The 25,240-nt window shown below is 37.7% G+C and overlaps 1 protein-coding gene across 3 annotated transcripts in view; it reads right to left on the bottom strand.

Annotated features, from left to right (window-relative positions):
- Window positions 1–21,436, bottom strand: part of LOC134212445 (uncharacterized) — a 38,291-nt gene extending 16,855 nt beyond the window's left edge. For 2 of the 3 annotated variants that reach the window (XM_062690313.1, XM_062690314.1), the window contains exon 1: window positions 21,171–21,436. In XM_062690313.1, coding sequence (XP_062546297.1) covers window positions 21,171–21,252 — 82 coding nt within the window. In that variant the 5' untranslated portion in view covers window positions 21,253–21,436. Of the gene's footprint in view, window positions 1–20,410; window positions 20,468–21,170 lie in introns of those variants that run through there. The other variant, XM_062690315.1, reaches the window with a different exon arrangement.
- Between the last annotated feature and the right edge of the window lie 3,804 nt (window positions 21,437–25,240).

The following is a 25,240-nucleotide window of genomic DNA, read 5'->3' as shown; positions in this document are numbered from 1 at the left end:
GTCGGTACCTTTAATGTAAAATTTACTGTTTTTGTTTGATTGTTCTCAAGTATGAAAGTTGGGCTACTGTGATGAAAAACATGCAAAACATGAAAAAAAAACTGACATATAACGTATTGTGCCTGGCAACAAAATGACAACTTTCGTGATCATTTTCCAAGGCTTTCATAGATGTGAAAAATTTTTCCGCAGTACAAATAGCACGTGCTATTAAAGTATTCATCGCCACAATCCACCACTTAGCTTTTTTCCTAGAGGTATGTTAAAAATAAGCGGAGGAGTAGATTTTTTTTATTAGCGGTACAATACATGTTGATCACAAAATTTGAAGCGCCTAGCATATTATGCATCTACTCTTGCCGTTTTATAATGATATTTGGATGCCTATATCATCTTCCAAGCTCATATTTTTCATACATAGTACAAGTCATACATTTTCATGATAGAATTAAAGACGAAAGTATAGATTTGATAGTTTCGTTAAGATACGGGTGGCTGGAGGATTTTTTTAATAGAAGAGGATTTTAAAGCGTAATATAAATCGCACGATCTTTGTCATGCTTTCGTATGAAAAGGAAGGAAAGAGTATAAGTTTAGAAGCTGATATCACTTTACTGGTTTGATTTGCTGATCTGCACCTCACCATAGATAGTACACAACAGTGCGCGTTGGTCCTCCACGAGCATTCTCCAGGTCTCGTGTCCGTAGAGAACTACTGGTCTAATGAGCGTTTTGTAGATAGTCAGTTTATTACGGTGGTGAACTCTGTTTAATTGGAACGTTTTGCGAAGTCCAAAGTAGTACGGTTTCTTGCCATGATGCGTCTCCGAATTTCTCTGCTGGTATCTTTATCGCTGGTATTGAGCCCCAGTACAATAAATCTTCAATTAGCTCGATTTCGTCACCTCTGATACAAACTCATAGTGGGTGACTTACGTTGTCCTCTCTTGAGCCAGTTCCTATCTTGAACTTTGTCTTCAACGTGTTGATCACTAGTCCAATCCGTTTAGGTTCTTTTTTCGGTCTGATGTAGGCTTCCTCCATTCTCTCAAAGTTACGTGCCATAATATCTATGTCGTCGGCGAAACCAAATAACTGGACAGACCTCGTGAAAATCGTACCATTCGTGTCGATCCCTGCCCTTCGTATCTCGAACCATCATAAGAACCTTCCCTGGCACCAAACACCTCTGCATATAAATGTTCATGCCGATCGGTTAAGTAGTTTCGGAGTCTCTAAGGTTCAGACAGACAGAAATTCAGAGTCTTCTCTATTCGGCTTGGTCCATGGTTACACGTCGCCAACCACGTAGTCTCCGGAGGGTCCGCTAGTCATCTTCTACCTGATCGATCCACCTTGCCCGCTGCGCACCTCGCCTTTGGATCGCCCGTTGGATCGTTGTCGAGAACCATTTTCACCGGGTTACTGACCGACATTCTGGCTACGTGCCTGGCCCACCGCAGTCGTCCGATTTTCGCGGTGTGAATGATGGAAGGTTCTCCCAGCAGCTCATGCAACTCGTGGTTCATTCGCCTCCTCCACGTACCGTCCGCCATCTGCACCCCACCATAGATGGTAAGCAGCACTTTCCTTTCGAAAACTCCAAGTCCTCCACGAGCATCGTCCATGTCTAGCTCTAATGTCTGTAGATGACTACTGGTATAATGAGCGTTTTATAGATACTCAGTGTGGTACGGCGACGAACTCTATTCGATCGGAGCGTCATGCGGAGTCCAACGTACGTACAATTTCCAGCTACTATGCCTCTCCGAATTTCTCTGCTGTCATTTTCGGCAGTCACCAGTGAGCCCAAGTACACAAATTCTTCTACCACCTCGATTTCGTCACCCCCGATGCAAACTCGTGGTGAGTGACTCACATTGTCTTCTTTTGAACCTCTTTCTATCATGTACTTCGTCTTCGACATGTTGATGACTAGTCCGATCCGCTTAGCTTCCGTCTTTAGTCTGAGGAAGCCTACACTCCATCTTCTGAAAGCTCTTCTTATTGGCATTTCATCCCCACACTGGGACAGAGCCGCCTCGCAGCTTAGTGTTCATTAAGCATTTCCACAGTTATTGACTGCGAGGTTTCTAAGCTAGGTTACCATTTTTGCATTCGTATATCATGAGGCTAGCACGATGATACTTTTATGCCCAAAATTGCCTAGACCGGCACCGGGAATCGAACCCAGCCACCCTCAGCATGATCTTGCTTTGTAGCCGCGCGTCTTACCGCCTTGTGGCGTTTCTAAAAGGCACATAATGATTGCTCCAATATTGTCCAAAGAAAGGGGTCTCCAGTAGCCTTGCTCCTCTAACCGACTACGATGAATCTGTACCAACTGGTCAAAAGAAATTCAATCGAATGATGTTTCTTCATTAGACATGACGTCGAGTAGTTTAGGTCATATGAACATTTGATTTAAATTTTCGGCCAATAATTAACGAATTATGGTTGGAAGACATTTTAATTATGAACTAATTGTTTTATAAATATTGAGTGAAAGAGTTTCAATGAAAAGAATAAGAAAACAATTTCCATTCGACCAAATGTCCCTTTGACTAAATGTCCTTTCGACGAAATGTCATTAGACTAAATGTTCCAAAGCCGACGACGATAAAATATTAGAAAAATAACATTGATATCATTGGTTTTTGACCATGTGCCGAAATCTATAATAGAGGGTAACCCATCAGGGTTGCACATGAATGCACTCCAGCAGTGTGAAATGTCGTTAATAAAAACAAACAAACAAAAATCAGGGTCTCCAGTAGTTTCTGTTAGGTCGGATGAAAACCCCTTATTGGGTACCGTATTCGTTTCTTACGCTGCTGACTGAACTTCCTCACGTCCACTGAATTCCTCTAATCAGTTTATCTATTTATCTTGTTGATTATTCATTATAATTTAACCAAATATCTATTGACGAATTATTCAATGAACTAATTACCTACTACATTTCGACGAACTGTCCCAAAGCCGTTTAAAGTAATGTGACCAGATACATTTTGTGTGAGCGCGGGACAAAAAAAAGTTCATAGTTTAATATGTTTTAATAATAACGCTTCAATCAAATCTTTCAATTTTTAATTTGTTACCAATGCTTAGTTTGCTAACTTTTCGATTAACGGCAACTCATTTTAGAAGTCAAAGCTTTCTTCAAACGTTGAATGTGCAGCTCAATGTAGCTGCCATGGACTATCGTATAATTTTGAAGTTCAGCGGTTCCCTGTCCAATATCTGCAAAACTGTTGCAACTATCAAATTGCAGTTGAAAAGCGTTGCAGTTGAATGACTTTCAGCTGTTGAGGTCTTATGTATAGAATTTTGTTAGAAAATATTTTGCGATAGAAGCAATGATAGGTATCGAACCTAGAAAATTGTTTTCCGAATAACCTAAATAACTCTTTCTAAAATAGCTATCAAAAGTAGATACTGTGATTATGAATTAATTAGATCATATTTTTCTAGAAGTCCATTCTGGTTGAAGCTTCCACCTTCAGGAATATGGTCCACGGTCCAATTTATTTCCAAACAGGTGATACTAAATAGATATCTGCTCAGAAAATCAAAACTTCCGTCCCATTTCAGATCGCTTGCGATTCTGCAGGGAGAGCATCGTGCCTGAATTTTGCATGCAGAATCGCATCGTTCCGCTTATTTGCCAAAATAGATTTCGCTTCAAAAGCACCAAATCCCAATAAAAGCGTATTTTATGTTACCTTTGTTTTAAGCAAAGAAAGTAAATTCTATTAGTTCGATGGAGAATAACACGCAGAAATCAAGCAATGATGCAAACCGCGAGTCGAATCAAGAACGATTCTCTGTGCCATGAGTCGGGTGGTGTTTGACTCAGGCTTGATTTAAATTTTGGAAAAGATTTAAGAATTTGAGTTTTTCCCAACACTGCTATCGATATCCAATATCAGCACTGTAAAGGTCGTCTTCTAACTGGGGTAGATTTTTCGCAAGATTTTGGTCCGCATGGCATTTAAATGGAGTGGAATTTTTGACGTTCCGTGTCGAAATCCAAGCAATTACGCAGCAGGAAATACATGGAAGCAAAATCTGCTTACAAGATTCCCAGTGTATAAGGCTTGGGTAAAACAAACTATAGAGATAATTTAGTCTGAGTCGTTGGAGAACATTTTAATCTTGATTTCTATGATCCATATGATTGCCTTACAAAACGTTAGTCTTAGTCAAAATTATATTTTTTTTTCAAAACTAATAATTTCTTTTAAAATACTAAGTATTAGCTAACAATGTATTCTATTTTTCTGTATTTCGCGGGACATTATCTAGAAATAAGTTGAATGCGGGACGTTTCGCGGGACGCTTTTCAGCGCGGGACAAATAGTGAAAATGCGGGACAGTCCCGTATGGACGTATGGTCACATTAGTTTAAAGGCTATTAGTTAGAAGAAGTTAGAGAAAATCATTCAACAAAATAATATTCAATCACAGACAAACAGACTTAACACATTGAACACTTACGACGTCTGTTGTTTTCACTGAGTTGGTCAAATCCGCACCGAAATATCATTTAAATACCAAGATATGCTATGGATAAGAATAAACTAATGGCACATGATATTGATCCCATAACTTGATCTCCTCATGATATTTTAGTGCAAAAAATTGATATTTTCGTCTGATCTTTTATCTCTTATACCAATCAGGTCCATATCTAATTTTGCTATCTCCTCAACATTTGATATTATTGAGCTATTTTCGTCTACTCGGGTGGTCTTCATGCCTCCCTTTCACACTCTATCGCTACACATACTTGTTCACGCCCTAGCGAACGGCTTTCAATCTGTTGATTTTCAATTATCTTTCAATTATCTACTCCCTCATACTATGAGTAGATAAACAAATCATTCATAATTACAAACGTTTTACTCTTCAAAGGTACGCGGACAAAAACACGAGGGAACAAAAAACTATGCATTTTTCAATAAAAAAGTGGAATTTTGATTTTATATTTTGATTCACTGTTAAACATGCATTACCTACACATGTATTATAAATTCTAATTCATTATTCATGGGCGTAGCCAGGATTTCGATTAGAAGGGGTGGGGAGGGCAAATTTGTTAGGTCTTCTGAATCGTAGTTTTATAGTAGTTTTTTAAAAAACACATGAATATTAGTGCTTGGTACTTTTTCCTTCTAAGCTCCAAACACTTTGAAACCAAATCCACAACCAACAGTAAAGGCTGAATCTCAACAGCGCGTTGCATTCATGCCCGGATTCTTCAGGAATGCCTCCAGCAATTTCTTCGGCAATGTCTTCAGGACATCATTTTCGTCGGGAATTGACCAAAAATTCCACCACCTGTTTCTCATAAAAAATCTGAAAAATTGCACCGTGGAATTCCTAACAATATTCCGTGGAAATTCCGCAGAATTGCCAATAAACATTCCTGAGAATTTCGCGAAAAATTCCATAATTTTTTCCGTGAAAATTTCGAATAATTTCTTGTGAAAATTTCAAAGAATTTCTCCAGGAACTCCCCCGAAAATTTATACAGAAATTATACCGAAAATAAAATCAACAGCGGAATTTTTGGAGGAGTTCCTCGATTAGTTCCCAAAGAAATCCAGAAAGAATTCCTGTGGAAACTTCAAGATTTTTGGAAACTTCAAGTTTCTTTGAAAATTCCTCCGGGATTTCTTCCGGAAATTCTTCCAGGAGTTCAACCGGCAGATTCTCCAAGAATTCCTCCAGGATTTCCTTCGATAATTATTCCAGTAGTTCTATCGGCAGTTCCTACGGGGGCTCTCTGAAAATTCTTCCGGGAATTTCTCCAGAATTTCCTCCGGGAATTATACAGAAACTCCTCCAGAAGCTCCTTGGAGAATTTCTCTGGGAGCTCTTCAAGGTATTCTCCGGGAGGTCCTCTGATGATGATGATGTTCCTGCTACCTACCCCTACAAAGGTTTCAGCTAGATGAGATTTGTCTATAAAATGAATTCTCCAAGATTTTTTCCGAGAAGTCGTCTGTTAGATTCACTGGCAGTTCCTCCGGAGGTTCATTTAAAAATTCTCCCGGGAGTTTCTTTAGAAATTCCTCCGGGTGTTCCACCAGTAGCTCTTCCAGGAGATCATTCAGGCTTTTTTCAGGAAATCATTTAGGCTTTCTTCAGAAAATTAGCTGGAAATTCCTCTCGAAGTTCTTCCGATAGTTTTTCTGGGAGTTCCTCCGGGAGGTCCTCTAGGAATTCTTCTCTCCTCCCTCTTCTCCCCTCCTCCGGGAGTTCTTACGGGAGCTCCTCCGGCAGTTCCTACGTGAGTTCCTCGAGTTTTCGTGAGTTTTTATGAGCATTTCTCCGGGAGTTTCACCGGCAGTTCCTTGAGAAGGAACTCCCGGAGTAATTTCCGGAGGAACTCCCAGAGGAATTTCTGTAGGAATTCCCGGAGAAAGTATCAGAGGAATTTTCGGAAGAACTGCCAGAGGAACTTCTAGATGAATTTATTGAAGAACTACAGGAAGAATTTCCGGGGGAATCCAGGAGGAACTCTCGTAAGAACTTCTGGATGAATTTCAGGACAAACTCCTGGAAGAATTCTTAAGGGACCTCCCGGAGGAGCTCCTGGAGAAATTTTCCGAAGATCTTCTGAAGGAATTTGTAGATAAATTCCCAAAGAAAGCCTTAAGGTCTGAGGAAAGGGTTTTCCGTTAAAAAAGCACGTGGTAGCAGAGAGAAAATTGCACAATTCAACCCGCCAGAATGACGCTGTCAGTGTCGCCAAAATTATTTCATCATTATGCATTAGAATTTGCCGTAAACGGAGAACAAAAGGAATTGGCTACAATGGGGAAGAAATGTATCACTCATGCAGTGGTTCGGCGAGTGAACAGCAACAGTGCCGACCAATCACGCAATGAGGAAATCAAAACAAACAAACTCCAGCTGGTTTTAAAAATTGAAAACATGAGCCGTTTCTAGAACAACATTAGAAAATATCGTTAGAGGATTTCTGTACAAGGTTTCCACACAAGCTTTGAAAAGTATTGATTAACAGTGGTGCTGGTGTAAAAAAGACAAATAAGACAAATAAGACAAATAAGACAAATAAGACAAATAAGACAAATAAGACAAATAAGACAAATAAGACAAATAAGATAGATAAGACTAAGAAGAAAAATAAAGTAAGTTCCTCCATAAATTCCTTCGAAAGTTCTTCCAGGAATTCCTTCGGAAGTTTCAACAGCAATTCCTTCGGAAGTTCCTCCAGGAATTGTTTTCGAAAGTTCCTCCAGGAATTCCTTCAGAAGTTCCTCCAGGAATTCCTTCAGAAGTTCCTCCAGGAATTCCTTCGGAAGTTCCTCCAGGAATTCCTTCAGAAGTTCCTCCAGGAATACCTTCGAAATTCCTCAGGAATTCCTTCGAAGCTCCTCCAGGAATTCCATCGAAAGTTCCTCCAGGAACTCCTTCGGAAGTTCCTCCAGGAATTCCTTCGGAAGTTCCTCCAGGATTTCCTTGGGAAGTTCCTCCAGGATTTCCGTGGGAAGTTCCTCCAAGAATTCCTGGAGGAACTTCCGGAGAAATTCCTTGAGGAACTTCCGGAGGAATTCCTTGAGGAACTTCCGGAGGAATTCCTGGAGGAACTTCCGGAGGAGTTCCTGGAGGAACTTCCGGAGGAATTCCTGGAGGAACTTCCGGAGGAATTCCTGGAGGAACTTCCGGAGGAATTCCTGGAGGAACTTCCGGAGGAATTCCTGGAGGAACTTCCGGAGGAATTCGTGGAGGAACTTCCGGAGGAATTCCTGGAGGAACTTCCGGAGGAACTTCCGGAGGAACTTCCGGAGGAACTTCCGGAGGAACTTCCGGAGGAACTTCCGGAGGAACTTCCGGAGGAACTTCCGGAGGAACTTCCGGAGGAACTTCCGGAGGAACTTCCGGAGGAACTTCCGGAGGAACTTCGGAGGAACTTCCGGAGGAACTTCCGGAGGAACTTCGGAGGAACTTCCGGAGGAACTTCCGGAGGAACTTCCGAGGAACTTCGGAGGAACTTCGGAGGAACTTCCGGAGGAATTCCCGGAGGAACTTCCGGAGGAATTCCCGGAGGAACTTCCGGAGGATTTCCAGGAGGAACTCCTGAAGGAATTCCTGGAGAAATTTCCGGAGGAATTTTTGAAGGAACTTCAGGAGGAATTCCTGGGGGAACTTCTGAAGGAATTTCCGGAGGAGCTTCCGAAGGAATTTTCGGAGGAACTTCCGGAGGAATTCCCGGAGGAACTTCTGGAGTTCTGGAGGCACTTCTGGAGGAACCTGGAGGGACTTCCTTAGGAATTTGTCTTGTCTGTCTTATTTGTCCTATTTGTTATATTTACTTTATTTGTCTTATTTGTTTTATTTTGCTTATTTGTTTTATTTTTTTTTATTTGTCTTATTTATTTTCAATTGTTTATCTCATCTCATTCATATATGAGATTTCAATTATATATTTGGTATCCTCGTGTTCACAAATAGGAATACGCTTTTTTCTAGTGTCACGCTAGATACAAAGTTGACGGACTTTCTATCGCTCTCATCGCTCATTTCCTGCCGTGCGCCACAAGAAAATATGCTGTGGGCTGCACTCCCGAAATGGTAACTTTTGTATGGAATTTTAAAAACTTGGTTGAAGTAAAAAGAGCTTCCTGCAAAATTTATTGCGGTGACATATACTTTTTATTACATCAAAATGATCGTTGGAAAAATTCAAAACTTTTGTCAGTTGGGTTTTGCGAAATTTGGTTCCTTTGTGCCTCAAATCATCGGAGAGAGGTACTGAGAAGCGAAAATTTCAGTTGTATAATAGTTCAGTATTTAGAGCTTAATTCAAATTTAGAAAATAGTAGGTCCATGAAATTTTGTACGGACATTCCTTGATAAATTTCAAAGAGATTGTCAGTTGGGATAGGCGAAATTCGTTCCCAATTCCGAGTTATAGACATTTTAGTACGAAAATAGCGCTCTACCGCGAGAGAGCTTCCCTCAGACCTTAATGATCTCCTGAAAGAAAGCCTGAATGAATTTCCGGAGGAACTACTAGTGGAACTCCCGGAGAAATTTTCAGAGGAACAGCCGATGGAATACCCGGAGTTGAATTTCTAAAGGAACTTCCGAAATCCCATTTCCCTTGAAATTCCTGCTAAATATCCTCAAAGAATCCCCTGTGAAGTTCCTGGAGAGTTTACTAGAGGAACTTTTGGAAAAACTCCTGGGGGAGCTCCCGGAGTAACTCCCACAAGCACTTCCAGAGGAATTCTCACAAGGCAGTACTGAAATAATTTCCCCTCTGGCTACGCCCTTGTATTATTGACCAGTAACAAGAACTTTTCCAATTCTAAACAGTTGCCAAGAACAACAAAAAAAATGTCAATACCCTGGCTTAAAACGGTCTGGGTTATTAAAGGGTTAAAAAAATATTCGTAAAAACATGTCAAAAACGACAAATGCGAAAAGAGCAACAGGCCATTATAAATTTTCCGTGCTAAAACCCGTCTCCATGAATAGAAATGGAGAAAAATCTGTGGATAAGAATAATAAGAATCTCGACAAGAGCATTAAAAAAATAATTGTATTTATTTGTAAATGATTGGCGCATGAGAATAAATGCCAAATCTAATCAATTAACAGTCCTTTTTCATCAAAATTGATTTCAATGACGTTAGTTTGCTCAAAGTAGCCTCACATCTCGGGAATCTTGTCCACTGATTGTTTCCCATGTGCTTCCAAAAAGGCAGAATTCGTGCGATTTCATCGCGAAAAGCAGGCTAGTTTAGAACTTAACCTCTCAGAGATTCCCACCAGATCAAATTTCTCAGAGGTTTGAAACTCCATTTAACTTGATTTTGTTTAGTTTATTTATAAATTATTTTTTCATGTCGTTGTTTTTTTTTACAGTGAATGTTTTCCAAATTTTCAGATTATTCAGAAAGACTTTTAATGATTCTTAATGTTACGAAGAGAGTCGAAGGATTAAAAAATATGTGGTAAAGCAGATTTGGAAAAAAAAAATAGAATCAACTACTACGGAAGACGTTGAGTCGCACACTGGGGCAGCCCTGGTTCAAACATGGAATAAACCTCTCAGCCATTAAAATGATGAAATTTACCATAGGTATCTTCAGCGAAGTTTCAATATACATTAATGCTGACATTTTGGCCAATATTCACCATTTTTAGCGATAATTGCATAAAAGTCCCATACGCCAAATTGGCCAATCAGCGTTTTAAAGTGTGATTTCTTCAGAGAAGTTGCTTATCACTTAATTTCGATGAACTTTGCTTGAAATTTCAAATTTTCAGAGCCAACTGTGACGATTTATTTGGTTATTTTGAAAAGAAAGACCAAAAAATAAAATTTGATCATTAATTGTACTTTTTCAACACTTTCACTATTGGATATTATTCAAAATCATAGATATTGGTAAAATACACGATTCGTGGCGTTGATCCAGTTAAAAAAATGATTTTTGGCCATTAATCGTGGAAAAAAGGCTAATTTATGGTATTTTTCACATATGCCGATTATGCGATGGGGCAGAGACGGGCAGGTGTTTTAATCGGCAATGGACAGAAAAATTCATGCCCTTTCAAATAAACACTTTCCCAAAGACATGATATTCGATGATTTTTTGTCAAAATTAATTTTACTGAATGCCAGTACTGATGCTATAAAAAATACCTCCTAATGATTTTCGATTAGTTAGGAGGGTAAATAATTGAACAACATGGTACAATGAATAAATAAAAACTTATGAGAACTATAAGAACTAATTAATAATTATAAGAACTAATGAAATATTGTTATTTCCCCTTTGGAAGATATTATTTTATTTGAAAATATTTGTATACACCCAGAAGAAAATGGATAAAGGTTAGATTTGTAAATATTGTATGGATTACTTTTTGTTCATGAGCTTTTTATATTAAACAATACCAGTATTTTCATATTCACTTTTAGCAAATAATGTGATATTTGCAAAAGTGTCCTATGTATCTGCGTGTTTTATTAAATTTTATAAAGAAGTGTAACAGTAAAATACGAAAATACAAACAAAAAGAAAAACGCAGATATATTACACTTTTTGCAAATATCACAATGCATAGTAAAAATAGTACATATGTACTGGTATTCAATTGTTTAGTGTGTGTGTGTGTGTGTGTGTGTGTGTGTGTGTGTGTGTGTGTGTGTGTGTGTGTGTGTGTGTGTGTGTGTGTGTGTGTGTGTGTGTGTGTGTGTGTGCGTCATCCTCTATCCCTCGCCCATCTGGGGGCGTTGGTCAAGTAGTACTACGAATAATTTGATCAGATCTCATGATCCGTAATGGTGCCCTTTTTGTTACGAAGACTAGTACCGCAAAAAGGATTCACATCTGAAGCAAGAAAGGTTTCTTCAGGGAGTGTAGGGTATGGGATGTACTAGTTGTTCATAACAGGTACAGCAAAACTTCACAAGGACGCCCTTATTCGTATTAACTACTCAGGGAGTAGAAGGCCGAGAAGAGCCACCGTTGCTAACTAGAGCGTAAACCGGATATCTGGGACTCCCACAATATCCGCAGCAATAGCAGCAAACGATGCCCTGTACGTATTTAGTATTACATTTTAAGCATTCAGAGATTGGTGAAGAAATGAGAGAAAGAAAACTAAAGAACTGGAACGTGCTCACCAAGTTAGTTCGTTCGTCCAGAATTTTGCATTTCCTATCCTCCTTTGTTTCATTCTTGGCCCAACTATGGCTGAGGAAATGTTCTCATGTGGTTAGCGGCTGTTGAAGTTCCGGTAGCTGTTAGTGCTTTAATATCTTCAAATGCTCAGAAATTTGGAACAGTTCAAATATTGAAAAAATTCTTGAAACTGAAAAAATGAGACAAAGCAGGAAGTATCAAATATTGAAAAATATTGGCCTCTGTATGAAAAATTGAATTTAACAATATGTCTAATATAACGTAACATTTCAAAATTCACAGAAATGAAGAATATCAAACAAACTAATTTGAAGATTTCTTTTAATTTGTCATGTGACATGTTTTGGATTTGTATATACTATAAATTTAAGAATAACTTTAATCGAGGGTGGCAATGCGCTAAATGGGGGTGATAAAGGGCACTGTTTCAATATTCAAAATGCCTTTATAGTACAAATAAGTTATAGTCCTTGATTTACAGAATAGCCGTTTCCGGACATTCACGATACCATATTTCACAAGAATACGTCCATTTTCATGTCCTGGCAGTGGTTGTACTGATGGAAAGAATTGTTTGGCTTTGATATGGTTTCGTAAATTACTAGTACCCAAATGATTACCATCATAAATTACACTAAATAATACTCGATAGATACTTATATAGAATCTGTAGTAAACAAATAAAATTTAAATGATACTCAATGATTCCAGACTACGGCAAATCTCTGCTTCGTTCATCAAAGTTCTTTCTTCGTTGCGGACATCGATCTTTCAACTGCAACTCGTTCAATTTTTAGATACTCATCATCGGGTGGTGGCAACGGATACAGCAGCTCATCAATTCTTCTCCATCCATCAAGCCAGATTTCATGAGTTCCGGAAAAGACTGGATAATCTGAATGTCATCCGAATATACATAGGGGGCAATGTAACACATTTTCAACAGCACTCTCCACGAAACCACTTTACAACCGCACTTTTCGATAGTACACACGCGCACTTTGCTATACATGTAAGTAAATATATCCGGTGTACGGTATACGAATAAAACTTCTGGGGTGTAGCACTAGCCGAATTTAATGCTATACCGTATAGCCTATACGCAATCAAGAGAAAAAAAATCGCTGTCAGGAAATAAAACGCAGCCGCCCGCGCCCAAGGCTTACTTCCAGGCGGGTGCTAAGGTGTCAAATATTTGTTGCCTCAAATCAAGCGAATGCCGACGGCACTAACACTACGCCGTAGTCTATGAAAAATAAACACTGCAGTGAGTGAGAATGTTCTGAAACGCACAAAGCTTGGATAATGCCAGAAACAACTGTTTCTGCTCAGCACAGAGTTTTTTCTACCAACATACTTATTTATCTGCATATTTCGCGTACGGAATAAAGTGAAAACACTACATTTTTTTAGATTTGGTGTATTTTTGTTCGTTGCAATCTTTAATTTAATATGTGCTTTCGACACCACTCTCTCTTGTAAAAATGGTAAACAATACAAATTTTCACAAATACCACGACAATTTGTGTAAGTATATGAGCATTTTGACATTGGAGTATAAATTTATGCGCCAAATAAGAGGGTACTGTCATACTTGCCAAACTCCATATGAAAAAAAATCGTTGTCCCCCCAGAGATGCCAGATTTGAAGACATGTCTTCAATTTGAAGACATTTGAATCTCTGTGAAGACATTTATTTCGTGAAGACATTTTGAAGACTTTTCAAAATATTTGAAGACTTATCTACTTATTTGAAGATACTTGAAGACAATGAATAAGCCAGCGAATAGAAGATACAATTTTATTGTTTACTTAACTTTTTGCAAATTATGTAAATATTACAAAAGTTATAATAGTCTTTGTCTCGGGCTTAGAATCTTTCTTGTCTAAATTCAAGAAAATTGAAATTGAAAGTTCAGTATAGGTTATCGTAGAAATTAAAAATTTCCGTAAAGAAAAAATAAAGTATATCCTCATAAATTCAAACGGGAAGCTCATTCTAATTTCCACAAGTTCTTCTGAACTCCCACAATAAATCCCTTTTGATTTCCACAAGAAATTTGTCTCAATTAATTTCCATAGAAATTTTTTTCTAATGTCGAAGAAAAGTTTTAATTGTTCATGCTGTTAAATGGATATTTCTCAGAATTTCCATGGTAAATTCCTACAGAAAAATCTTATTGTGAAAACTCATATATGTGAATATGTACATTATGTGGAAGATACTGATTTGAAAAATGTATTGGAGGTAACCACTTTCCCTTCGATGGAACTCGAACCCACTACCCTCAGTACGCTAGACTGGTGGTTTAACCAACTAAGCTACGAAGGACCTCCGTCGGCCTTTCCAACCTAGCGGCTTGCGAGTGATTTGACAATGCGTTCAATTTGGGAATCTCGAGCTCATTCAGTAGCCGCTAGGTTGTGGCTGGTTAAAGCACCAGTCTAGCGTACTGAAGGTCGTGGGTTCGAGTTCCATCGAAGGGAAAGTGGTTACCTCCAATACATTTTTCAAATCAGTATCTTCCACATAATGTACAATGCGTTCAATTTGGGAATCTCGAGCTCATTCAGTAGCCGCTAGGTTGTGGCTGGTTAAAGCACCAGTCTAGCGTACTGAGGGTCGTGGGTTCGAGTTCCATCGAAGGGAAAGTGGTTACCTCCAATACATTTTTCAAATCAGTATCTTCCACATAATGTACATATTCACATATGGGTTTTCACAACATTGTAAATTAATGTCCAAGTCGGGTGGTTTAATCTCCGGAAATAGGCAATTAACTTTGATTGAACAGGAAAATCTTCTTAACAGAAATTCAGAGAAATTCCACAAACAATTTCGGTGGAATTTTATTAAAAGGCTCAGTAGAAAATTCATAAGAAACTTGTTACACTCTTACGTTAAATTCTTCCTCGAATTCCTTGGCAATTCTTCTAGAAATATCTTTGGACATTCTTCCAGTATTTTCTTTGAGAATTATGAATCTCTCCAAAATGAATTTCTCCAAAAAATCGTTCTTCTATTCTTTCTGAAATTCCTTCTGTAGTTCATCCAGGAATTTGTCCTAAAGTTTCAGGGATTTCTCCGAAAAATCCTCCAGGAATTCCTTTGTAGTTTCCTCTAAGAGCTCCTCCGTAAGATTGTCCAGGAATTTCTGCGAAAGTACATCCAAGAATTCCTCCAGCAGGTAGTCCAGAAATTCTTCCGAAAGTTCCCCAGGAATTCCTACGGAAACTCCTCCAGGGATCCCTCTGGAAGTTCCTCCATGAATTCCTTCGGAAGTTTCTCCAGGAATTCCTTTGAAAGATTCTCCATGAATAATGCCGAAAGATTCTCCAAGAATGTTGCCAAAAGATTATCCAAGAATGCCTCCGGAAGTATACTATGGAATTTATCTGGTATTTCCTCAAGGATTGTTTTCGGAAACTTATACAGTAATACCTCAAGAGGTTCCTCCAAGAATTCATCCAGAATTACCTCAAAAAAAAAATTCGGAAGTTTCTTCAGGAATATCATTGAAAATTCTTTAAGTAATATGCTTCAGAAATTCATCAGGAAACCCTTCAGGAATTCCTCCAGAAAATCCCTCCGGAATTTTTCAGTGATGGACTCTAACAATAAAGAAAAAGCACTCAAACAAAGTTAAAAAAAACCTCCGGAATTCATCGTGAACTTTCTACAGGAATTCCTTTTCAAGTTCCTCCTGAAAATCCTCCAATTTCTCTGGAAGTTGCTTCAGTAAGTCCTTTGTATGTTCCAACAGGAATTCCTCGGGATAGTTCTTTATTAAGCACCATCCAGAAGAAATTCGTAAAAGTAGGAAGAAGCTCCATCAGGAATTTATCCGGAAATTGCTCCACAATTTTATCCGTAAGTTAATTCAGAAAATTGGATGTTTCTTCGAGTATTTCACAATAAGTTTTGAATTTCTACAGGGTATAGGCAAATTTATTTGAAACTTAGCGATCGCTTCGACATCTGGTAGTCAGTTTAAAAACTATGAAAAACGTGATGGGTGTAAAAATAATCCAAGGGAAACATGGCAAAGACGAACATTTTTTGATTTTCTGATCAAAATACACGTCTTGGGCGATCAGAAACTATGGAAATTGATGATAAATTATTTTTTCTTTGAAATCCACATCAATCCGGTAAGCTGTTACATACAATTTTCGAGAGTAATTTGAAAAAATGTCGATCCGGACCAAAGGTTATGAACTCCCGGATTTTTTAATTTCGATCAAAATCACACATGATTGGTCAGAGTAGAAACATAAGCGATAGAAAAAACCACAGCCAATGGAAAATGAAGGTATGCTGAATAAATATTGAGATAATTTTGATGATCAAAAATTCAAACTAGAATGTAAACAAGCCGGTTTCACTCAATCTAACGCAGCGCACTCTGGGATAGATTCTTATTAAATTTGCCTATTCTTTAATAAGAAATTTGGAAGAATCCCACGTGGAAATTCAGTTAAAAAATCCGGTGGAATTTAAACCAAATACTCAGTAAAAAATTCAGGGGAAACTCGTTATACACATATACATAAACAAGGAGATGGATAAATTTACAAACCAATTTGATTTTGAAGTTTTTCGCTGATAATAATCATAATTTTAATATTGAAGACATTTGAAGACATTTTTAAACGACTGTGAAGACATTTGAAAATATCATCTGGCATCCCTGGTCCCCCCTCTGCTTACTTCCATACTGGTATTCAATTGTTTAGTAAGGTACACTGGGGGAAGTGGAAAAAGGGGGTAAGTGTAAAAATCGACTCAAAAAATTTGAATTGTACATAGGGTATATGTTCCTATATCAATAACAATAAGGCAATGCGCATATGAAACGCATTGATTTCTCACCCAATAATCAAGAAACATGTGAATAATTATGCTCGGCTCATGTAATTTTTAATTGAAAACAATTTGGTAACTTCAAAAATGAAATTTTCATCACATTATAGAAGTATTTAGCTAAAAAACATCATCACCGCCATGCACCTATTTCAATAAAATTCAAAAACAGTTAATCCTATGCCTGTACCTATATCAATAATACTGTTTCCAACATAAAATACGAACACTATTACATGTGTGTATACGTGACGATATGATTGCAGTGATGCCGAATTCTTCAATATTTTGTATTTGAGTTGAAATATAATTACAAAATTGCTGTTTTTGTTGCAGTTTTCCATCTTATCATTTCAATTTTTTGTTTGTCATAATTTATCTTTTGGATATAATTTATTTTACAAACATAAGAGTTGAATTTCACAATGAAAGTTCATTCAAGCATTTTTTTAATTAAAAATGTTGGTCGGCAACCCTTGCAGATACTGCCAGCCATGTAAACAGTTTGGAATACGGACAAGGATAATTGAGACGTTGTTCGAAAGAAACCTATATCAAACTATAGGAAATCGCGTTGATTTTAAAATATAATTATATTCATAGTGAAAATGTGATGTGCTTTATGTGCTGTGAAGTGAATTTTGAAGGGATAGAATTGTTTTAGCCCGAAATTGAGTGGAAAACAACGGCGTGAAAACAGATGAATCTGCCAGTAGCAATCGAGCAGTGCATCAAACCATCAGTTCGAAGGTAGGAAAATGCAAATAAAAGTGCTTTCTAATTTTATCTTTTAATAATTTGATTCTTGTGAATTAAAACATTACACAAACAAAATCTTGAATAATATTCCAAACATGCATGAATGTGTTCCATCCATTATTGTGTACATACGGTGTGAGAAATTGTAAATAAATTGATTTTTTATTAGGTTTATCGACGGTTGGGATTAATAGACGGGCTGTTATTAATATGGGAACAGATACCCTACTTTACTGTTTTTACCACATCATAACATTATGCAATTATATACTACGATGCTCACACTAATACTATGTTGAAATTTGTATAATACATACACTAACACGGTTAACGCTTGAACTTTAATTTTAGGTTTCGTGAAAAGTTGATTTTTGCATTCATAAAATCAATTCTTATTTGCATCAATTGTTCTTTTTTCAATTGAATTTATATCACAGGTGACCATTATAATACAATTAAACTAATCCCATTCACTTCGTAGCGGTTTGTACCAAGAAAGCAAATAATTCAAAGATTTTACACTTACCCCAGGTATCAAGCTCTGCGGGGGAAGTGGATAATGTTCTAATTACGCTATTATTTTCTTCCCTCTAGGGTTTATTTCGATAGCTGTGAATCTTAATATGTTCCTTCTTTGTTATCATTGTGATTCCAGTGGTGATTGGACTCATATAAATGAGAAAATGCCTGATTAATCCACCTATCGGTATTGATACCTGTCACATGTTTTACATATGAAAAAAAAAATGTATAAGAAAGTTATAAATAGCACTGATAGGTAAATAAATTGTATAATTCACATTAATTTTTATTCATAACAAGTTTCGATGTAGAATGGATTTTTTTTTGCGAACAAATTGGTTAAGGACAAGTGCTTAAAAATAGCTGATAATTTTGTACGTGCTTTACGCACACACATACATACAAATACGCGCATACAGACATCATCTCAATTCGTTAAACTAAGTTGATTAGTTTATAACCCTGTAAGCCCCATTTTTCCTTTAAAAAGTTCATCTTTGGGGCGAACATATAGACTTTACGTACACTTAGTGTTCGAGAAGGCAAAACCAGCCCTCCACTAGCTATTACGAGAATTCCTTGAGGATCTATTCCATTAGGGTAATGAAATCATTCCACAAAGGTACTCAGAGCAATTATCGTATTGATTTTAGTTATATGTAACTACTAATCACTATTGAAGGTCAAGGTAACATGGGTTTTCCACTTACCCCATCTCACTAGGGTAAGTGGAAAAACAACTCCTAATTTTAAAATCTTTTTCCATAAATTTCAAGCGACCAAAATTATATGAATTACCGCACAGTTGGTGCAAAATTGACTGTTTTTGATAGCCCATTTTGATTGAACGCATTTGAATCATTTAAACTGGTTTTACACTAATTCAAACATGCACTATCAATTTATCCTTTTCCACTTCCCCCAGTGTACCTTATATAAAAACTAAATGAAATGTCCATATCATTTCTTTTTTATTTTCTTCTAATTCGATATGAATATGTCTTACAAACTTTATCTTCCAGAGGGGCAATAATAATATTTCATTAGTTCTTAAATATATGTTAAACAAAAGCGATGCAAATTTTAATTTTTTTTCATCGTACCGTGCTGTACAATTTTTTACCCTCCTAACTAATCGAAAATCATTAGGAGGTATTTTTTATAGCATCAGTACTGGCATTCAATAAAATGAATTTTGAAAAAAATCATCGAATATCATGTCTTTGGGAAAGTGTTTGTTTGAAAGGGCATGAATTTTTCTATTAATTGCCGATTAAAACAGCTGCCCGTCTCTGCCCCATCGCATAATCAGCATATGTGAAAAATACCATAAATTAGCCTTTTTTCCACGATTAATCGCCAAAAATATTTTTTTCTAACTGGATAACCGCCACGAATCATGTATTTTACCAATATCTATGATTTTGAATAATATCCAGTAGTAAAAGTGTCGGAAAAGTACAATTACCGATCAAATTTCATTTTTTGGTCTTTCTTTTCAAAATAACCAAATAAATCATCACAGTAGACTCTGGAAATTTGATATTTTTACCAAGGTTCATCTAAATTAACTGACAAACAACTTCTCTGAAGAAATCACACTTTAAAAACGCTGTTTGGCCAATTTGGCGTATGGGACTTTTATGCGATTATCGCTAAAAATGATGAATATTGACCAAAATGTCGGCATTGATGTATATTAAAACTTCGCTAAAGACACCCATGGTCAATTTAATCATTCCAATGACTGAGAGGTTTATTCCATGTTTGAACCAGGGCTGCCCCAGTGTGAGTCGTGACATGACCTGATTTAAAGAGGCTGCACTCATAACAAAGAGATGAAGTGTCAAAATTGGAACAGCGCATTTGCTGTCAAATCGGTTGTTCCAATCGAGCACAAGGTTGTTAAAGGTAGGAGTATTGCGTCTCTTTGTTTGTAATCCAGGCTCGTTAACCTGATTCCCTGAAAATACTTGCATACCTAGTTACCGGTTCTGTTTAGTCCACTGATGAATTTTGCCAAATTTTAATGTCCAGAAAAAATAATTATTGGAATGAAAAAAAATCTTGACATTATTTGTTTAAAACCAATAAAAGTCGATCATTGGAAGAAACATATCGGCATAGATAGCATTTTCCTAAAAGCAATACAAATAACATAACATCTACCACTTTTTTATAAGTTTCGTCCACTTTCTTTGTATTTGCTGTTGGATCTCTGCTAAAATATTGAGTTTGTTTGAATATTGAATAATATTTAAGAGCTCTTTTAAAGAATCAATGAAAAAACGGGACAAATTGAGTATTTTTTAAAATACGACGGGACAGCACAATAAGGTTTAAAAAACGGGACTGTCCCGTTAAATATGATACGTATGGTCAGCCTACACAGAAAAGTGTTGCAAAAATAAAACCGAGTAATGACGGAGTTTCCAAATTTTTGAACTGTGCAACATAATATGTAACACCGTTACATAAGATGAAGATATTTATGTTCATTCGCCGCTGCACCCTTATCATTGATCTGACATGTAATAGCTCTAAGTGCATCAACGATATTCAATTTACATGACACTCCATCCCACATCGGTTTTGTTCTGAGAATGGCACATTCAGTTCTCGAGTACATACTCCACTAGCTTCAGCACCACGATTACACCTGTTACTATCCTAAGCACAACAATCCTCTCAACCCAGCTTTACAGATTGAAACTGTAATAACGCCTCGTTACGTTTCTTTGTTATATTTAAGCACTTTAATGTGGGTTCACTTTACACAAATTGTTTTTCATTTGACCTTAGTGCCACCACTTGTCGATGGATGTCCGCCTGCCTGCGATTTGTGTGTATACAACATTTTTCTTCGCCACAATCAACCATCATCATCGGCCGGCCCGGGCGGCGCGACGAGATGCTATCACAGTTCGCGGCATCTGATCTGGCTGTGTACTGAACTCAACGGTGGCGCATAGTCTTCATCTTCCTCCGCATAGGACTACCGCAGCTGATTTGTCGGAGCTTAATTTGTAACGCGCCAACCGCTGTTGCTGGCAGTCAATCAAGAGCACGTTTTTTGTAAAAGTTGGGAGATTCATTTTTCTGATACGTCACACACAAGTTCTATGACACTAACAATCGCACACAATTAGTTTGATGAGCTGTTATTGGAAAATTGCATTTGCACTTCCTGAGATCGTTCTCGGTTCGGCACGTCAACGTGGTGGCATGATTCGCCACATATGAGGATCACCATTTTCTAGAACACACCCACTTTTTAGACGACTCGAGGGGCTTGACCAATAATTGGCGAATCAAAATAGACAACTACCATTTGCTGAGACGGAATACTGCTCCACTGCGAACACTAGAAACGCCGCGAGCATGACTTGACTTATCACTGAGTTTGCCATTTTTTGGTTGTTTGAGCTCGGGATTTTCTATCACTTTATCACAATCTTAGCTCCTATACAGGATCCAAGGTACAGCTTTTCGGAATCCACGCAACGACCACTGACGGGTTGGCTGACCTGTTTCCTATTCGCCGGGGCTGGTAAATCCCCAGCTGCTGTTCTCGCGTGCTTCGCTTAAACTCCAGAGGCAACTAAATCGGAGTTCATCCCGAGTTCGGAATTTATAACCACTAGGGATGTATTTGTGACCACTCATTGATAACGACCACTGACCAAGAGAGTACGCGTAGAATATGAATGAATGATTCTGGAGAGCGTTCTCACTATGGATGCTTCTCTAGAATCCTTATTGTATCGAAGATATTTTGAAATTTTTGCTAGCTGCAAACATACTCTTCAAGTTATTGCGACGTCGTGGCACCTACCACAGTTGTAATTAAAAAATTTAATTTAATGGTCAACATACATATTTATTTGTCTATCATCATCCCTATCATCAGGGATCTCCAGTTATCCTTGCGTGCAAAGGCGTAGGATTGCCAATTCGGAGATGGTTAGTTCGATTCTCTGTCCGACCAAGGATGTCGAGTCTCAGCTCCCTGGGCATAGGGTATCCATTGTACTTCCCACATAAGATACATACTCATTGACGGGCATAGCAAAGCTTTCAATTGATAACGGAGGAAATGCAAAACGAAGTCTAAGTTGAAAAGCAGGCTAAGTTCCAGTTGGAATGTAGAGCCATTGAAGAAGAAGAAGATCATCATCCCTTCAGACACTTCTGGTTTAGAAAGGCTCAGAAAAGTAAGTCTACCATTTCTCACTGACTCTTTGCGAATGAATCTTGAGCTGATTTGCATATTGGGATCCTCCCTGAGAAGGAGCAACATCTCAGAGCACCGCCACTCTCTGATGCCCGGCTTTCTCCGAACCGAACACCCCCATGATAGTCGTTGCTCTTGACAGTGAGATCGTTCGGCTGCTGCTTCTGCTGCTTAGCCGTAATCGTAATTGATAATGAACTACACCACAGCATGTAGGAGCGGTCGCCGGGATCGGGTCAGCAGCACAGCATCCATTAATCATCGTTTTACGCGACAACGGCAGTTAGTCTTCACTCACATCAGGCACTTAAGCATCTCCGTCAGTCTCCACGCCGTAGTGGCAGTTTTATATGAATTATCCCAATGGATGGGTCATCATCAGTGCCCCACACATGACTGTTAGGTACGGCTGCGCCGAACATCGTGTAGTATTCCCGGGACCATACAACATGATGGCGCAAGCTGGTTTCAACTGGTCACTGCATGCGAAGTAGTAGTCGTCGTCGTATTGACGATTGACTCGGCATTGTTGCACTGGCGCGTCCTGCCAGCAAGTCTGAGAACGTTCGACAGTGTACTCACTCTGTGCCCTGGAAAAGGGTACGAAGCGATCGTTCTTGAATGGTTACTATGCTCTATTCTTCGAATTTACAACCATTACGTTTCCTTAGAGTATTCAATCGCGTGGTCACTGTTCCTGAAATTTAGTTCATGTAGAATAGAATGTAGGGAGAAATGATCTAATATGTACCAGTGGGTGAAATAGTTCAATAATTGGACTATTTAATAAATATTTAATACTAGCAGACCCGTCAAACTTCGTCTCAAACATAATGAATTAGTTAGCGCAAACATTCAGTTTGTATTCACAAATTAAGTTTTAACTTTTTCTCTGCGATTCGATCTTAGTTTGCAGAGCAAGTGTCAAATCTTCACATGCGAATAGGCTGACCAAGATCATTTCGGTGAACAAAAGGGACAAACGTGTTTGCAAAACGGGACATGTCAAAAACCTTGTGACAAAAATCAAGAGCTGTGGAAAGTTAAAACTTTTAGAGTGAATTATTCACCACCATAACTTTCTATTGTATTAAGTTAGTTGTGGAAAAAAGGCTGAACTACAAATATTACACTCTTCAAAGGGGCGCGGACAAAAACACGAAAAAAATACGCATTTTTTAAATATTTCAAAACAAATGTGGAATTTTGAAATTTTATTTTCATCTACATTAGGGATTTTATCACTGACCAATATCAAGAACTTTTCCAATTCTGAACAGTTGACCTTGCCCGTCATTTTTTTAATTCGCTCAATCGGTTCTTTTTTTGAAATATTTTAAATCAACTTTCTCAACGAACCCATATTTTTTGACGCCTTTGAGTATTTTAATTTTGTTTTAAAAAGTGCTGTTTTTTTTAAGATAAGCCTAACATTTGCTGATTCTGAACGAACATCGAGTGTATTATTCCGGGCGGTTCACACGTGCAGCAATTTTTCGGCTTGTGTTTTCGATTTTTAAAATAGTTAAATGCTTAAAAAATATGAGTTCTTCGGAAAAAAAATCCAAAGAGTCGATTGAGACATTACAACGAGAGCAATTTTTGACGGGAATGGTCAATTGAAAATAACAAAAAATAGTCAGAGTACCCTGCCTAAAGCTGGGCTGGGTATTAGAGAGATAAGAAAAAATAATTTAAGAAAAAAAAATTCAAAAATCAAATGCAAAAGAGCAATAGCTTGGGATTATGGATGTATCGTGCTGAAACCCTTTTTCATTAATATAAATGAGGGGAAATCTGCGGATAAGAATAACAAGAATCTCAACAAGGAAAGAACATGAATAAAATGTAATATTAATTATTTTTATGAATATTGTTGGCGCATGTGAATAAATGCCAAATCCAATCAAATTACAGTCCTTTTTGATCTGAATTGATTCAAATGACACTAAATGTAGCCTTACACCTCGGAAATCTTGTCCATTGATTTTGTTCTCATATGCTTCCAAAAAGGCGGGGCTCATACAATTTCGTCGTGTAAAGTAAAACAAATCTTGGCTAATTTATTGGTTGGTTTACAGCTCGGACTCTCGGAGATTTCTGCCGGATTGTATTTCAAATCTGGCCACCCACACATTTGGAAGCAAAACATGCAGACAAGCTCTTGATCTGTAAATTAGCCTGATCTGTAAGGTACGTGAGGACCGAAATCCGAACAAATTTTCCCTCGGTGAAACTGCCTTAAACTCAATTTTGTTCAGCTAATTTATAATTATAAATTATTTTTTATTGTCGTCGTTTCTTTCACAGTGGATGATTTTGAAATATTCAGTATTATTCAGAAAGGTTTTGAATGTTTCGGAAATAATCAAACGATTGAAAAATATATGGTAAACCAGATTAAAAAAAAAAAGAATTACTTACATCGCAAGAAAAAAAAACTTAATCTGGAAATTAGAATGTCTGTCCCAGAACTTAATTTTATTAACGTTGAGGCGTGACCTGATTCTCAGGATATACTTGCCTGTCAAGTTATCGGTTCCGTTCAATCCGCTGATGAAATTTGCCAAATTTTAATGCCTTCGAAACTTTATGGAAAAATCTCTCTTTATCACCTGTTGTCATTAACTGTTAGACACCTTGAGGAAAGTCGAGCTTTGCAAAATACATAACTCACACTTTTTTATTGGTTTCGTTCACTTTCTTTGTACCTATTTGGTTTTAGATTACTGTATAAAATATTGAATTTGAATAATATTTTGGAGCTCTTTGGGAGAATCAATTAAAAAACGGGACAAATTGAGGTTTTTGTAGGTAGGTTTTTGTAGGAAAAAGGTCTAAAAAACAGGACTGTCCCGTTAAATACAGTACGTATGGTCAGCCTACATGCAAAACGTAGAAATTTGTCTTTCATTTCTATGGGAGCCCCCTCTTCTAGAGCGAGGAGGGATCTTGAACCATCTTAAGAGTATACCCCCAGAGTGGCCCCAAAAAATCCTGCATACAAATTTTCACGCCGATCGGTTCAGTAGAATCGAGTCTTAATATAAGATTCAGACAGACATAAAAATAGACCCCAAAATGTCAAAATGTGCAGTGATAAGGATGAGAGCATCTTGACGGACGAACGTGTGGTGATCGAAAGGTGGAAGCAGCACTACGAG

Source organism: Armigeres subalbatus, chromosome 2, assembly GCF_024139115.2.
Source record: "Armigeres subalbatus isolate Guangzhou_Male chromosome 2, GZ_Asu_2, whole genome shotgun sequence".
NCBI classification, from domain to species: Eukaryota; Metazoa; Arthropoda; class Insecta; order Diptera; family Culicidae; genus Armigeres; species Armigeres subalbatus.
Note: the sequence above shows the minus strand (reverse complement) of the source record. Positions and strands in the feature narration are given on the sequence as shown.